This window comes from Populus euphratica, unplaced genomic scaffold, assembly GCF_000495115.2.
Source record: "Populus euphratica unplaced genomic scaffold, PopEup_1.0 scaffold23.1, whole genome shotgun sequence".
Taxonomy (NCBI): Eukaryota; Viridiplantae; Streptophyta; class Magnoliopsida; order Malpighiales; family Salicaceae; genus Populus; species Populus euphratica.
The window spans coordinates 1228244-1242163 of record NW_011499892.1 but is presented as its reverse complement, the minus strand read 5'-3'; the positions used below and the strand labels follow the sequence as shown (position 1 = coordinate 1242163).

Below are 13920 nucleotides of genomic sequence, written 5' to 3'. Positions count from 1 at the left end.
CATTACAAGTGGATATCTTGTTTATCTAGAGAGTAACTTTAGTCTCTTAGTCCTACTTCAAACAAAAGAACAAAAAGTTGTACCCCGTAGTAATGCAGAATCAGAGTATCACGATCTTACCTTAGCTATTGCTGAAATGGTTTAGATTCAAGCCTTGCTGCAAGAACTGTGTCCATACCTACAATCCCTTTACCCTGGCGTGTTAATATCAATGCTTATCATATGGCAAAGAATTATATATTTCATGCTAGAACAAAGCATATAAAAATTGATCTTCACTTCATCAGAGATCAAGTTACAAGAGAAAAAATACAGCTATTCCTACAAAAGAGCAGCAGATCTATTGACTAAGCATCTCGCAAGTTCAAGGTTCTTGTCCCTCAAAACACAGCTTCAAACAAAACACAGCTTTGTATAATTCTCAGACCCTTATAGTTAAGAGGGGGGATGATAAGCCAAAACTAGATGAATCTATCATGTAAAATTACCCACCTTGATATTTGTAGGATTCTATTATATTATTATAACTATCTAGCTCTAACTGCTTTAGAGTTATACCAACTATCATTACACAGACTAGTTGTGTGTGTGTGTGTGTGTGTAGTTTACTCTCTGGCCTCAGATAATAAGAAGAGAATAGAGATTTACTTTCACAAAACTTATCTGGTAACAAACAAACCACTACCATGCTGCATTCTCCTAACACTTCCATGACGTTACTAGTATAGTGATAAGAGAAACAGTCTCCTATAGTATATTACAATTTACAGTAAGATGCTAGATAACCTGACCATGCACGACACTTTACCCACCAGAAAAAGGTTCAAATAATGTTAACGTTCGGTGGATATAACAGGTACCACAATATAGTTACTTGCTTTTCAGTTAATTTTCATGTGATTTCAGGTTTTTTATGTGCATCTGCCTTAGTAGTCAAGAGACCCCATAGATGCAATCCCATTGCTTGAGTTTCTAAAACCCTGCCTATTCATGTGCCCATCGCAGTTGCTATTAGAAAGCTTTTGGCTTGGGACAGAAGCTGCAGGACTGAGACCTTCTTTGCCCATTTGTTGAACTTCAAGAGGAGATAGGATCTTGATATACCAGACGTTGTTCACAAATTCCCTGGAAAAGGAGATCCATCAGCAGCATATTGCAAGCCGATTTAACATAATACAGCACTCAAAAATGTTTGGTCATGGTTGTTATCTGAAGTAACAAGTAATATGCTAGAATAGCTTCAAGCATTTTGTACTAAATTATCATTTTGGAAAACTAATTATAAAAGAAAAACAAAAAGAATTCAAGAATAAATTTGAAGGACTTACTGCCAAGGATCATCACCAAGGAGAAGCACATCATTCTCCCGGTCACCAAATACAAGCTGCCAGCCTGATCTCTGTGGGTCCTCTAATAGGCCTTCTAGGCAAAACAAGCGAGCAAGCTCACTGCGAAGCTCATCATAGCTGCTGAACTTGGAAATATCTAGTGATCGCCCGTAGGACCCTGACTTGTGAACCTGTTAAAATTGCAGTGCTTTGAATAAGTAACAAAAATGATAGCATGTCATTAACCACAAACACAAGAGCTACAATTACAAGTAACTGTTGCAAACTGTGAAGCACAGAAATCACAAAATACCCTCTTATCACATTAGATTTGTACCAAATACCAATACTTGTGCAATATAGCTCATTCAAAATCAGAGCACTTTCAGATACATGGAGATGGGCATTTACAGCACACAACATAAAATATGGCAAGAACAAGAAAAATTACTTAAACAGTAGTCTAAATGGCAGTAAAAAAGAAAATGAATGGGTGCTTTTATCTGGAAGGCAATCATGGTTGTTTATGATACCACTTCAGCGTGCCTAAATTATTTAAACAAGTTCCACCAGCCTGGTTGAATTTCATACTGTGCATAGGTGCACGTTAACAAAAGATACACTTGCAAGTTGAAAACCTATAGCTAGATTATGTACATATTTACGCATATGCACAGACATGTATGACTAACAATTTACCTTCACAAAGGTTCTTGTTGATGGGTTTACTTGATCCACATTTTCAGATGACTGTAAGAAACCTGATTCATCTACACAACTTGAAGCTGTCATGTCGGAATTAAGTGGAATATCACTTCCAGTAGCACTTGTAAAAGTTGAAGCAGCAAATGGCATAGACAACGGATCATTTTCAGTGCCAATATTTCTCAGGTTTGGTATCCCATGCTGAAGCATGAAGGTTGAAGAATCAATGTTAACTCCAAACAGCAGATTGTTTTGTGGATCATTAGCACCTTGATAGGTAGAATACTCTCTTCCAGAGAATGGAGCTAACAAGGTAGCAAGATCAGACACAGTTGATTGTGTAGTTCTCAACTGTTCAACCTGGGGTAGCGCACAATGAGCAGCACCAGAAGAAAGCTGTGGATCAATTGCTGCTCGCTTTGATAATAAAGCAGGGGAGATGACAGGGTTGGATCCATTAGAATTAAGCAAGTGGGATCCTCCATCCTGGGATAATGAACCAATGACACTGTGCATTGAAGAAACATCAGATGCAGCAATTGAGTTTCCAAGTGGTTCTGAAAAGGCCTGCTGCTGGCACCGGGAAGAAATTGGCTGCAAAGATGGGGACTGGGTTAGGGCGACTGAAGTAAGATGAGGCAGAGCTGATATTACATTTGGGATCTGCTGTGGGGCAGACAATTCATTCAGTTGTTTAGGCTGTTGAACTTGCTGCAGCTGTGGTTGATGCTGTTGCAGCTGCTGACCAGTATACTGATTGCGATGCAGCAAATGTTGTTGTAGAAACTGGGCCTGTGTTGAAGCCTGGTTTTCTTGAAAGTTTTGAAGAAGCGCATGCTGAAGATTGGACTGCTGCAACATCTGCCTCTGAGTCAAAGCAGTTGGCCCATTAGATACATTTTGAGATTGTTGGAACTGCAAATGAGATTGAGAAGCTAGTTTGGAAGATTCCACTGTTCGCATTTCCTGAAGTGCAGCAGCTGCCATTGTTTGGTACATTTCAGGTTGTAGAGCTGGCATAGAAGTATCAAACCTTGGCTGGATCCAAGGAGCAACACCAAAGCTCTGGAAGTTCAAAGATTGAACTCCCAGATCTCCAACCCCTCCTTGAAGCCACATCATTGGTGAATTAATGTTCAAATCACCATCTTTCAGACCTGGTTTTAGCAGATTCAGGAGGGGGGGTCATTTAAGTGTCAAACTTGATATTTGATTCATCACGATAAAACTATTCTTCCTAATCTTGAGCAAAATGACACATACCATGGAAAGACGGTAGCCCAGATGGCCATGGCCTTTTCAGTCTCATAGGGAAGGCAGATGGATACATTGGGAATGTCGTTAACGGCTCAATCTCCCACAAAGATACTCTTGGCTGCCTCTCCCCTGCAGTGGATTCATCCCAGCCAACCTAAATTAGCAGTAAAAAAGTTATTTAAAATTGCACAATAAAGAAAACCTATGAATAAATCATTAATGAAAGGGCTTCACAGATACAAGTACAAAAAACAATTAAGTTCCAACGAACCTTGACAGAGCGCCAATGTGAATTTGGCCAGCGAACAGGATCTAAATCACTAATACCAGTTATAGTACCCATGTATCTGGAATAAAACATGCTAGAGTCAATGAAGATATCTACTGGGTACATTTACAGGTAAGACATCACAGGAATCTTTTAAAGTTACAGGAAAGAAAAATGTGTCTGGAAAAATGAACATTTTAAAAATAAGATAGCAAAGAAGCACGGGAAAAAAAAGATAATGCTAAGAACTTTTGAATCCATCAAATCAACCATTCCAAATACCAAACTGCTACAGAGCATAAAAATAACTATACTAGTTATTTCAGATGAGACAACAGAAGATACATTCAGAGAAATGAAAAGTTGAAGATATTTTCTGGAGAATGGGACCAAAGGAAGCAAAAAATAAATAAATAAATAAATAAATGAAATCAGACAAGAGTACTAAATCAATACCAGGCGTGAGGAAGTAGAAACAAAAAACAGATATAGTTTAAGAGTTGGAAAAGGGTGGTCATGTCCCAGTTGTTTCCAACATTGGAGAGACTACAAATAGCTATTCCTTAATTTGTTGGTAGATGTCAATCATCACTATAGATGATGCACTCATCATTTTGATCCATCTTACAGCCTGCATCAAGCTATCACCTCGATTTAATGTGAAAGATAATTTGCATCACTTTTGAAAATTTTGGTTTTAGCACATCAGCACCAAAAATTTATTTGAACCGAGTCCAATCCCCTTGCTTGATTTCCACCTCTGGGCCAACCAGGAAGGCAGTGTTCTGGCAATACATTTTGTGCTTTTCACCATAAAATAGCATTCCATGTAACAATAATCACATGCTTCTTACGCTTTCGTGTTCATGCACTCCAAAGGATAAGTATTGATCCAGCATTAAACTTGAATAAGAAGGGTAAAATGCATAAAATAAAATAAAATGAGCCAGTTGACTTTAGTTGAATGAAAGAAAATGAAATTAGGGGGAAATTGGAAACTGATGCCTGAGATGATGTATGAGCAATCTGGGCAGTTGCTAGACAATGAGAAGGCCATTTAAATATGGGTTAGGTGGCTTAGCAATCAAAAAAAGACACAAAATGCATGACTGTAAGGAAATAGCTCAAACTTATCAACAACCACTCAACCCGAAACCTTAAGCTATTAAATGAAAACCAAAGACAGGCTGTATTGATTATTAAGCACCTTCATGTGAAACCCTATCAGACTTGAAACATGGATTAGTTTATAAATTATAAACGTTACCACCATTGTTGTTAAAATCACGAGTTAACTTGTAAACTCGTACCGAATCAACATGCATCTAACATGCAAAATCAGACTAAAAAGTTGAAAACCAGTAAAATCGGACATAACTCGTACAAAATCGAGACTCGGTCTGATTTTATAAGTTTACTAAATTTATGATATGAATCATGCCAGGTCCAAGTTTGGCCTTACATCTGCGGACTAGTTTTTGCAAGATTAGGCATATCTTTCAAACCATTTATTGGATAGAGCTGAAAATTTTACAGGAAAATATTAGACAAATGAAAATATATTGTGGTAAATTTTCAAGTCAAATAGAGTTCAAGAACATGACATTCCAAAGGGTGAAAGTTAGAAGACGAATCTTGTCAAATGTCAAAATAGACTTTCATGTACTGTTTGGGATATATCTAGAACTACCGGAGGAATTTTATTGCGATTAAAGTTAGGCTAAAACTAGACATTTGAAGCTTTCCAACCAAATATCGCCGGCCCAGTAATTCATCTAGATGAGAGAAAACGACATGTTTAAAATTAGAACTCAAATCTGCCAAGAATATACGAAAATTGAAGATTTGGGCTACATGGAGGAATTTTAACATAAAGACCTTTTTTATTATTCTATTTTATTTATTTATTTTTGAATAATTATTTTAATTTGATTGTTTTATAGTGCATTAGACATTGTTTAGGGGTTTGTTTCATTTTTGAATTTATGTTAGTTAATTACTAGTTTAGGCTCATTAGCTTCCAACCCAAAAAGGGTCCATTAGGACTTATTGTGATGGGAACAACCAACTTGTCATCAGGTTATGTGTACTTCCTACCATTCAGTGATTCCCCTGTATTGAGAAGTTTTGTTTTGGGACTTTTTATTTCTCCATGTCATTAATTTATTGATTCATACTATCTATATCTCTCAATTTATTTAGATCACTCATTGATTATAATATTGTTGACTCACTTTATCAGATTTTAATGTAATTTAATTTCTCAGCTAGAATTGTCAATATAAAATTAGTTCAAAAAAAATTACTTACGATTTTACAATCCGAGTTTATATTGTATTTTTCGTGTCATGTCAAAAAAGCATTTTTGACAATCTTGGTTACCACATTATGAACTCCTGAACACGATGTTAGGCTCTAACATCATCTTAAATGGCTACTCAAATGAAAACTATGAACCCCCAGGTGAAGGCCAAAGATAGGCATCATATCTTAACAAAGATGGAATAGAAAAATGGTAGCAAATAGACCATGGTTAGAAAGGCCTGGATTGCATTCAAACTACTAGGCAACACTCAGTAGGAATTCTTAGATGTCACACAAAAGTGAAGGATGGACCACACATCCAATCCATAAGCATCCCATTGTAAACAAAGCACTACATGCCAAAAATTGCCTGTCAATTCCATCTCTTCAAAAGAACAAATTGCAGAACTGGTTATAAGTGTAAAAAGAGAGTGCAACTGAGGCGCCTTTAAGCCAATGAGTAAGCAACAAGGGTACTTTTAGACCAAGTTCTCCCAAGCACCATTGGTTTAACACATTATAGGGGCAGCTGAGTACATAGCTCTCTAAAAAGTTGCTGACTACGCACTATTTTAATCAAAACTAGAGACACTTGCAACAGCATAACGAATTACCAGCAACAAAATGACAAAACAAGATTTTGTCTAAAAGAATCAATTCCATGTAAAACTACTAAGAGACTTACCGGCGGACACTTGACTCTTCTGTCTCAAATAGCATCCTAAATCTCATGCCCACAGAAACCCTTGTATGGTATACTGCTTTAATATACTTGAACAGGGGAATGACAAATTCTGAAGGACTAGCCCTGAAATCAAAAAACATAATAAACAATGTATACATTATAATGTTAAAATATTTTCAAAGTTGCACTAGAAGATCTTTCACCTGGGGTTATAAAATATTGTAAAACGGCTATTAGTGGCTGCTGCATGAGCTGCAGCAGCAAGAAGACCTATATGCATGCTATCACTTGATAAAACTGACGAAGGCATGAAAGTTTGAGGACGATTCGCTCGCCGAATACCCAAGAGTAATTGGTTCTTCTCATTCCTGATGAAATATACAATGTTTATTAAAATGTGATTACCGATAGAATTGAGGGCCATTCAAATTTCAGCATCAATAGATTTGAGATCTGCCAAAAGGAATACACTTGCCAAAAAAGCTACATTGCACATGCAGTGTGCAAAAAGGCATTGGAAACAGCTTGGCTGAACCCCTCTAACAAATAAAAAAAAGGTACATTTGGAATGCTTCTAGTTTAAATCTGTATAGTTCACTGTCAGAAATATAGAGAAAAGAATGAGGAGAATTTTCTTGGGTTTTTTAAGCTACCATCAGGATAGATTCATCCCTATCTCAGAAGGATTGACTCTCAACATGCCCATCCATTTAGAGATTTTGTAAAAGCAAGTTAAATAATCCAATCAGGGTTGAGAAACATCCTACCAAATGAAAAGGACAGAATCACCAGCAACAAGCCTCTTTGCACTAACAAAGACACTCCATCCTGTTGTAAGAAGATGCCTCTTGGGTTGTCCTGAAAATTCGGTGAGAAAAGTCATTATAAGCAGGAATTTGACTCTTGGAACATCCTGTCAGTTTCAGTTTCTTCTCATCACTTTGGCAAGAATATCCACTACCCTCGTATTACTTTTTACCAATGTTATCACCATTGTCACATAAGCTGGTACTAAATTCGAGCCTGCTACTTTATTTTGCTGCCAGAGTTCAAGTTCTTATTCAATTTCCAACTCCACAAGAAAAGGAACAATATTGACCAAAACAGTTCTCAGAGAAATTCAACTTCCATCCCATTTCAGGATCATTTCTATGTGTGCATTTTTCTTCAATTTCATTAGTGAGACTTTTCAATCTTCTTATTCAATGATTATAAAACAATAAACTTTAGAAGTGCCAAGCGCACTTTTCCTTTTTCTATTTAATATATTATGAAATTAAAATCTATCTAAAAATACTTTTGTTTTACTTGGTGAATGAGAACACCCATATGAACTTGTCAACTCTAATAAATTTGTGATCAGGAACCAAGAAAGACTTCAAAGATTGATACCTGAAACTATTTTTATTTGATTAGTTGTGATTTTTGGTTGACATTAGGAGTTTTAGTTTTGTTTTGATTCTTATTAACGATGTCTCATTTCAGAATACAATCTATTTCTCCATTTAGTAGCATTTGACTCTAGTTTCCTATCCAGGAATTTGTTTGTATTGCTACTTTATTTAAGATTTTATAACCAGTTTGGAGTCTGGTCCTCACAAAAGCACAATCAACAATATCAAAGGTGTCACTGATTACTTGCATCTAGAGGTAGGAAAGCAATTTCTGACTCAAACCTTGTCACATTAAACAAATATGGGAACAGCCAAGCTAAAGCAGAATGGGCAAATAAAATTAAAAGCAAACAAACAAACACAGATCAGCAGGCAAACAATACTGAAAAATGATTATCCCAAATATGTCAACACGCAATCTTGAGCAGTTACATAACACAAAACTCACCTCGAAATATATGTCTGAATTTCCACTCATTATCATGAAGATCTCTTGCAATTAGTTCTTGAGCTGGAGGTGTCTGGGAGTAATCCTAAAAGTACAACAAAATAGAACAAACTAAATTAAATTAAAGAAGAATGATAACAATTAGCTCAAAACCTGCAGATATGTCATGCAAATTGAAAACGGGTGAAAAGATAGTGGGACCTACAAGAGCAGGGAAGACTTTTTCAGCTGCTCGTCGAGGAACAGAAAATCCTCCATGAGTGCTAGTATCACTTGCAGTCAATGTTTTACAGAAATAGTTAGTCGGCTGTTTGCTGGCGGTACCTAGCTCTGCTGGCAATAGGTAAGCATCCTTTTGATCATCCTGAAAAAGAAGTACGTCAAGGCACAAAAAACAGCACACGACAAGGAAAGTCAAAATCCAAGCTAGGCATTTAAGATACCTGACTTAATGGCTGCAAGGTCATTTGAGCATAAACTTCGTCTGTCTCAACATCAGCCTGTAGTTAAAACATTTGAGTTCAACAGCAGCCAGCAAGTTATGCCCATCAGAGTAGATTAAGAACAAAATTGCTTACATGCATCGTAACATTGTGAAGCTGGCAGATTAGTTGTGGAGGCAAGCTTGGGTAATTAGGGATGTGAGCATCAACTTCCTTGTTGGTTGAAGCAGCAACCTACAAAGAAAATGGAAGACTCTTGAACTGCTACGGAATTACGGAATGGTGAAAAACAAAAATTACATGTTTACATGCACATGAGGTTAAAAGACACAATTTCTCCAGTAAAAAAAGAGAGAGAAAGTATGCACCTTAATACATACAACGAGAAGTACATGAACAAAGCAATTTTAAAAAAACAAGCCCAAGCATCTATTTAACATCAAAAAAGTAAAATTACATATGAAGCAAGTTGCTAGTCTGCGAAATACAAGATATTTTTTCCTTTTACAACAATTATCCATATGAAATTACTCGTAAACAACCACATATTATCCAGAACCGATATGTTTAGTGATGAATAAGGTAATATCACTGATAGGTTGTCAAACATGCATATGTGTTCTCCTAATACTACATTTCGACAGCAAGCCTGTAATTAAACAAAGTTATTTCACTGACCTGTTCACTATGACCCTGTGGAAAGTACACAACTCGGCTTCCAACGAGAGGCAGAGACACAAGAGGCCCCGCGCATGCATGCCATAGCTCAGAATTCAAACATTTTTTATCACCTACAAAAGAAAAGGGCATTTTCGCACAATTGCATGAATTTGCATGGCACATCAACAATTATAGCAAGAAATCAGGGCATACACATACAAATATGGAGCAATTTTTAATGTTCAGTAAAGAACTTGATATTTTCACAAAAAATACATTTAAAGCACAAGATGCAAGCGCCCCATGTAAAAATCAGCATGCAAGTGTAGGAAAAGCAGAGAAAAAATATCAAGAACACACCAACGATTGAATCTTTTTTACCTTCTGGAGTCTGCTGATTAAATCCAGTAAAAGAAGAAGAAGAAGAAGAAAGTCTCATTCTTCAAAAAAAAAAATAACAAAATACAGTCTTTAATTAACAGCCTCAGAAACCAAGCACTAATAATAATATCTCTCAATTATTATTTAACCAAAAAAGAGAAGAACCCCCCACCCACCCACCCTCCCACCATCACCACTTCCAGTAAAACCAAATATATACTTGTTCAACTTGGAAATAACTATCATCTAAAACCACTTCCAGTTCCACAACCACAGTACAAAACCCTCCTTACTAGCTCCATGTACTTCTCAGATCTTCTCCTTTCCCTCCCACATTTCTCTCTCCACACAAAATAAAAACCCTAACTTTCCTTTCAGATCTCAAGAACAAGAATAACTTAACTCTCCCACTCTTGGTAAATGAAAATCTTTCGTTGGAGAGAAACGAACGAGACAAGTCAAGTGAACCTCACTACTGAAAAGGACTTCTTTTTGTTTTTGTGAGGGTTTGTGTTTTTTTTTTTCTTTTTTAATGGAGAGATAGATGAACCTGAGAGAGAGAAAGGGAGGGCAGTATCTAGTCGTGTATAGTACAGCAGACAGAGCTTTTGAAAGAGCCTTTTTTTTACCCTATCTTGAAAAGGGTTTGGTCACCCCTTCAAACTCAGAGAGAGAGAGGTAGAGAGAGAGAGAGAGAGAGAGAGATCAATCAATCAATTTAATACAGTGGTCATTGTTTATCGCTTGATGGGGTCCATCTCTCTCTCTTTTTATTTATTGAACAACCCAGGTAGAATCTAGTACTCTCCGGTCTACGGTAGCAGATCTTCACGATTGCTGATTTTTGTTTTGTTATTCGACAAAAATCGCTGCGTGCATTGATTAAGATAAAATTGTCTTTTTCTTTCTAATGATTTTAAAAACACTTCTGATGTACTTAAGAAATAATAAATTTCATTATTAAATATCTAAATAATGAAAATGAAGCACACGCCTTGTTTTTTTGTTAAACGTGAATAGTGAAGTCCTGTCCTGGGATTGCAAAAAAAGAGAGAGAGCGGGGGGCATTTAGGCAATAAACATTGGAATATTGCAAGTCTTGGCCATCCATCCCTTTCGCTCCGAGATCTGAGTTGGAAATATTTGACGGTCGTTATCGTTTGAGAATTTGTGGGGCCCTGGAGATATGGGAGATATTGAGGTGGGGTCTTTCTTACAAGATTATCCAAACCTCGAACAATCTTTGCATGGATCTGGGATAGTATTATTAAAGAAGACGGTAGTTAAAGGGGGATTGTCCAAACACTCCCCCACACCTCACCCATTCTTTCTAGCATTCAAAGGTTAACCTTTGAAATTTGAATGAATGAGATCTATCAACGTGGCGGTACAAGAACAGCCATTATTTTGGAGGTTCTGTTCTAAGGCAATGTTTGGAGAGGAGAAAGTAACTTCTTTTTTCTATTGTCTTTTCCTTTTAGGTTTATTGAGCTGAGGTTGTAAGACAAATTTGGTAATTTATATTTATTAAGCTAAAAATGATCATGTGGTTTAGCTCTTGTTGTGTATTTTTATTCCCCTTGTTTTTTCTCTTCCCTTCTCCAAGAACGCTTTGGGATTGCACAAAATCAAATTAATCTAGTTATTAAACCTAATTAAATAATTATTTTTTTTATTATAATATATTTAATTTTAAATTATTTATTTTATTTTTTAATATCATCAATTAATATTTGATATTTATATTAAATTTAGTCATTATTATGTTGATTTTTATTGTTTTATATTTTTTTCTTAATTGAAATTGATTTTCAATTACATCTTTTATAGTTTGATTTTATTTTTTCTTTATCAAATTTGGTCCTTGTTTTTTTTAATTTTATTTTTTATTTGTTTTCTTTTTGATTTTTTTAATTTTATCTCTATTTATTCTTGTTGATTTAAAATTTGATATTACTATTATTTTGGGTTTTTCTTTTATTCGCATGACTTGATTCCATGTGTCATGAGTTTGGAAGATATAGAATTATATTTTATAAATTTATTTAATTTATTTTTTATATAATTATCTAAGTCTCGTAGTTAAATTATAAATTTGATTTGACTTGCTAGTTTATAGATAGAATCAAATTAATTTTTTTTTATTTAATATTTTTATTAATAACTTGAACATCTATTTTTTATAACTTTTTTAAAAAAGAAAACACGCCTTACCTTGTAGAAAATTAAAAACCAGCTCGTGCCGCCCATCTTATCGAGGCACAGTGTATTTGAAAGTTAAAGTAGTTTTTGAACACCGCAAAGCATTTTTTTCATGAGCTTCCGTGATGAAATTCCAAGAATTCCAAAAGAAGCCAGAAAAATAACATGTTGCCAAAAGAGCCCTTACATTGCTTTTAAAATCCAAGACGCAAACGTTCCTTGAAGATGATCACCTTTGTTGTATACTTCAATATACACTTTACCCCCTCGACCAGACCTCCCATCGGTCGGTGTATTTGATGAACAAAAACATCCTAACTGGAGGTTAAATATTCGGTTGTTGTCATCCACGAATACGATCACTGTCGGCTATTCAGATCACAATTAAGAACACCTCAATCCATTTTATTTATTTTTAATTAAATCATCAATGAGCTGGGTTTGCTACTCACAGAACGTTTAGAATGTTTTGAAATGAAAACGACAGACCAATCAACGAGTGGATATTATAATTGAAATAAAAGTTAAAACAGCTCATGCCCCTATTTTCCACGCATTCATATTTCATCTTTTTGGCTTTTGAACACTTTCGATTGTACAGTATAATAAATACATTGTCCTTCAAAGCAAACAAATTAAAATGAGTATTCAAGGGTAATTTTACCATTTTATTATCATCTTTTAGTTGTTGTTGATTTTAATTTCAATTAGAGTCAATTCAGCCTTTTACTTGAATGGATTGGTGCGCCTATACACGTGCCATAAAATTAGAGGCGTCCACACTTTTTAAGCGATCATATAACATTTCCTGATAGTCAAACATTTCATTTAGTGATGGCTTTGGAAACGTCATGCCATCTTCTTCCTAATAATTAGGCATGTGTACATGGTGTAGTTGTAGTTAGACTCCAATAATTTATTTATTTTCCCTTTATTTTCTCTCCCTTCTCCAATCTGATCCTACTTTAGCGCTTAAAAAAAATCAAATATATCCTTGTAGTTTATCTGAATTAATTTTTATCATTGTTCTTTTAATTTTATTTGTTTTGCTCGTTTTTCGAAGTTGTTTTTTTATTTTGTTTTTTAATATTTTATTTCATTTAATTTTTTAATTTAATTCTGTCAATACGAATCAATAATCTGAATTCCAAATTTCTCTTACTCTTGCTCTTTTAGAAAAGCTATTCCCACCTGGATTAAAAAAAAAAAACATTAGCGTATATCATCCTAAGAGTGCTTACCAATAATGTAAAGTCCGGGGATTTACATGTAATTACCATAAGGTTTAGGTGTTGTGGACTAGTTTTGCACGCACATAGTTGATTTGTGCGTGGCAAAAGCATCTGCAAAGCTTTTAATTGATTTGATTTAACTCTAATCCACTAGCCGGTCTGCGGGGTCGTGAGAAGCCATGTTCTTGGGCCTGGGATAGTACGTACATGATCCAAATCTATTAAAGTTAGGCCCAAATTTATGGCGAGACATGAGAATGTGAATGAAAGAGTTTTGCTCCATCCCTCTAATTCTAAATACATCATTAAAATTCTGAATTTAAACCTAGTTTGATAATATTTTAAAGTTGAAATTGTAAACAAAAGGAAAAAGAAAAAAAACCCACTCACAGATAAATTCCAATTCTAGCAATTTTTTTTTAAATCTAGAAATATCTTTTATAATGATATCACTAAAAAGGATATGATGTCTTGGATTTAAATGAGTATGCCTTTGTTTGTATTTTTAGATACTTTTTAGAAGCATTTTTTATTTTAAGAACTTTAAATTGATATTTTTTAGTATTTTATAATACTTTTAATGTGATATCAAAAATAAAAAAAATTATTTCAA

At 35.0% G+C, this 13920-nt stretch overlaps 1 protein-coding gene across 2 annotated transcripts; it reads right to left on the bottom strand.

The window, feature by feature from the left end:
* Positions 1 to 623: 623 nt before the first annotated feature.
* LOC105131453 (auxin response factor 6-like) lies at positions 624 to 10044 on the bottom strand. 2 transcript variants are annotated; one of them, XM_011034435.1, is made up of 14 exons: positions 9874 to 10044; positions 9511 to 9623; positions 8968 to 9066; positions 8833 to 8889; positions 8595 to 8753; positions 8390 to 8474; positions 7315 to 7405; positions 6751 to 6915; positions 6548 to 6670; positions 3562 to 3637; positions 3297 to 3444; positions 2028 to 3193; positions 1329 to 1519; positions 624 to 1125 (listed from the first exon to the last, which is right to left on the bottom strand). In XM_011034435.1, the coding sequence occupies exons 1-14, from the start codon at positions 9929 to 9931 to the stop codon at positions 927 to 929; spliced, it is 2730 nt and encodes a 909-aa protein (XP_011032737.1). In that variant the 5' UTR covers positions 9932 to 10044; the 3' UTR covers positions 624 to 926. The 2 variants fall into 2 exon arrangements, with proteins under 2 accessions (XP_011032737.1, XP_011032738.1); XM_011034436.1 differs by having other exon boundaries at positions 2028 to 3190.
* Between the last annotated feature and the right edge of the window lie 3876 nt (positions 10045 to 13920).

Excerpts from the sequence above, each read along its gene's own strand:
- LOC105131453 (XM_011034435.1), bottom strand. The coding sequence starts at position 9,931 with ATGAGACTTTCTTCTTCTTCTTCTTCTTTTACTGGATTTAATCAGCAG. Across the intron at positions 8,475-8,594 it reads AAAAAGTCTTCCCTGCTCTT|GATTACTCCCAGACACCTCC; the intron begins GTAGGTCCCACT and ends TTGTACTTTTAG. Across the intron at positions 3,194-3,296 it reads TGGGCTACCGTCTTTCCATG|CAGGTCTGAAAGATGGTGAT; the intron begins GTATGTGTCATT and ends ATCTGCTAAAAC.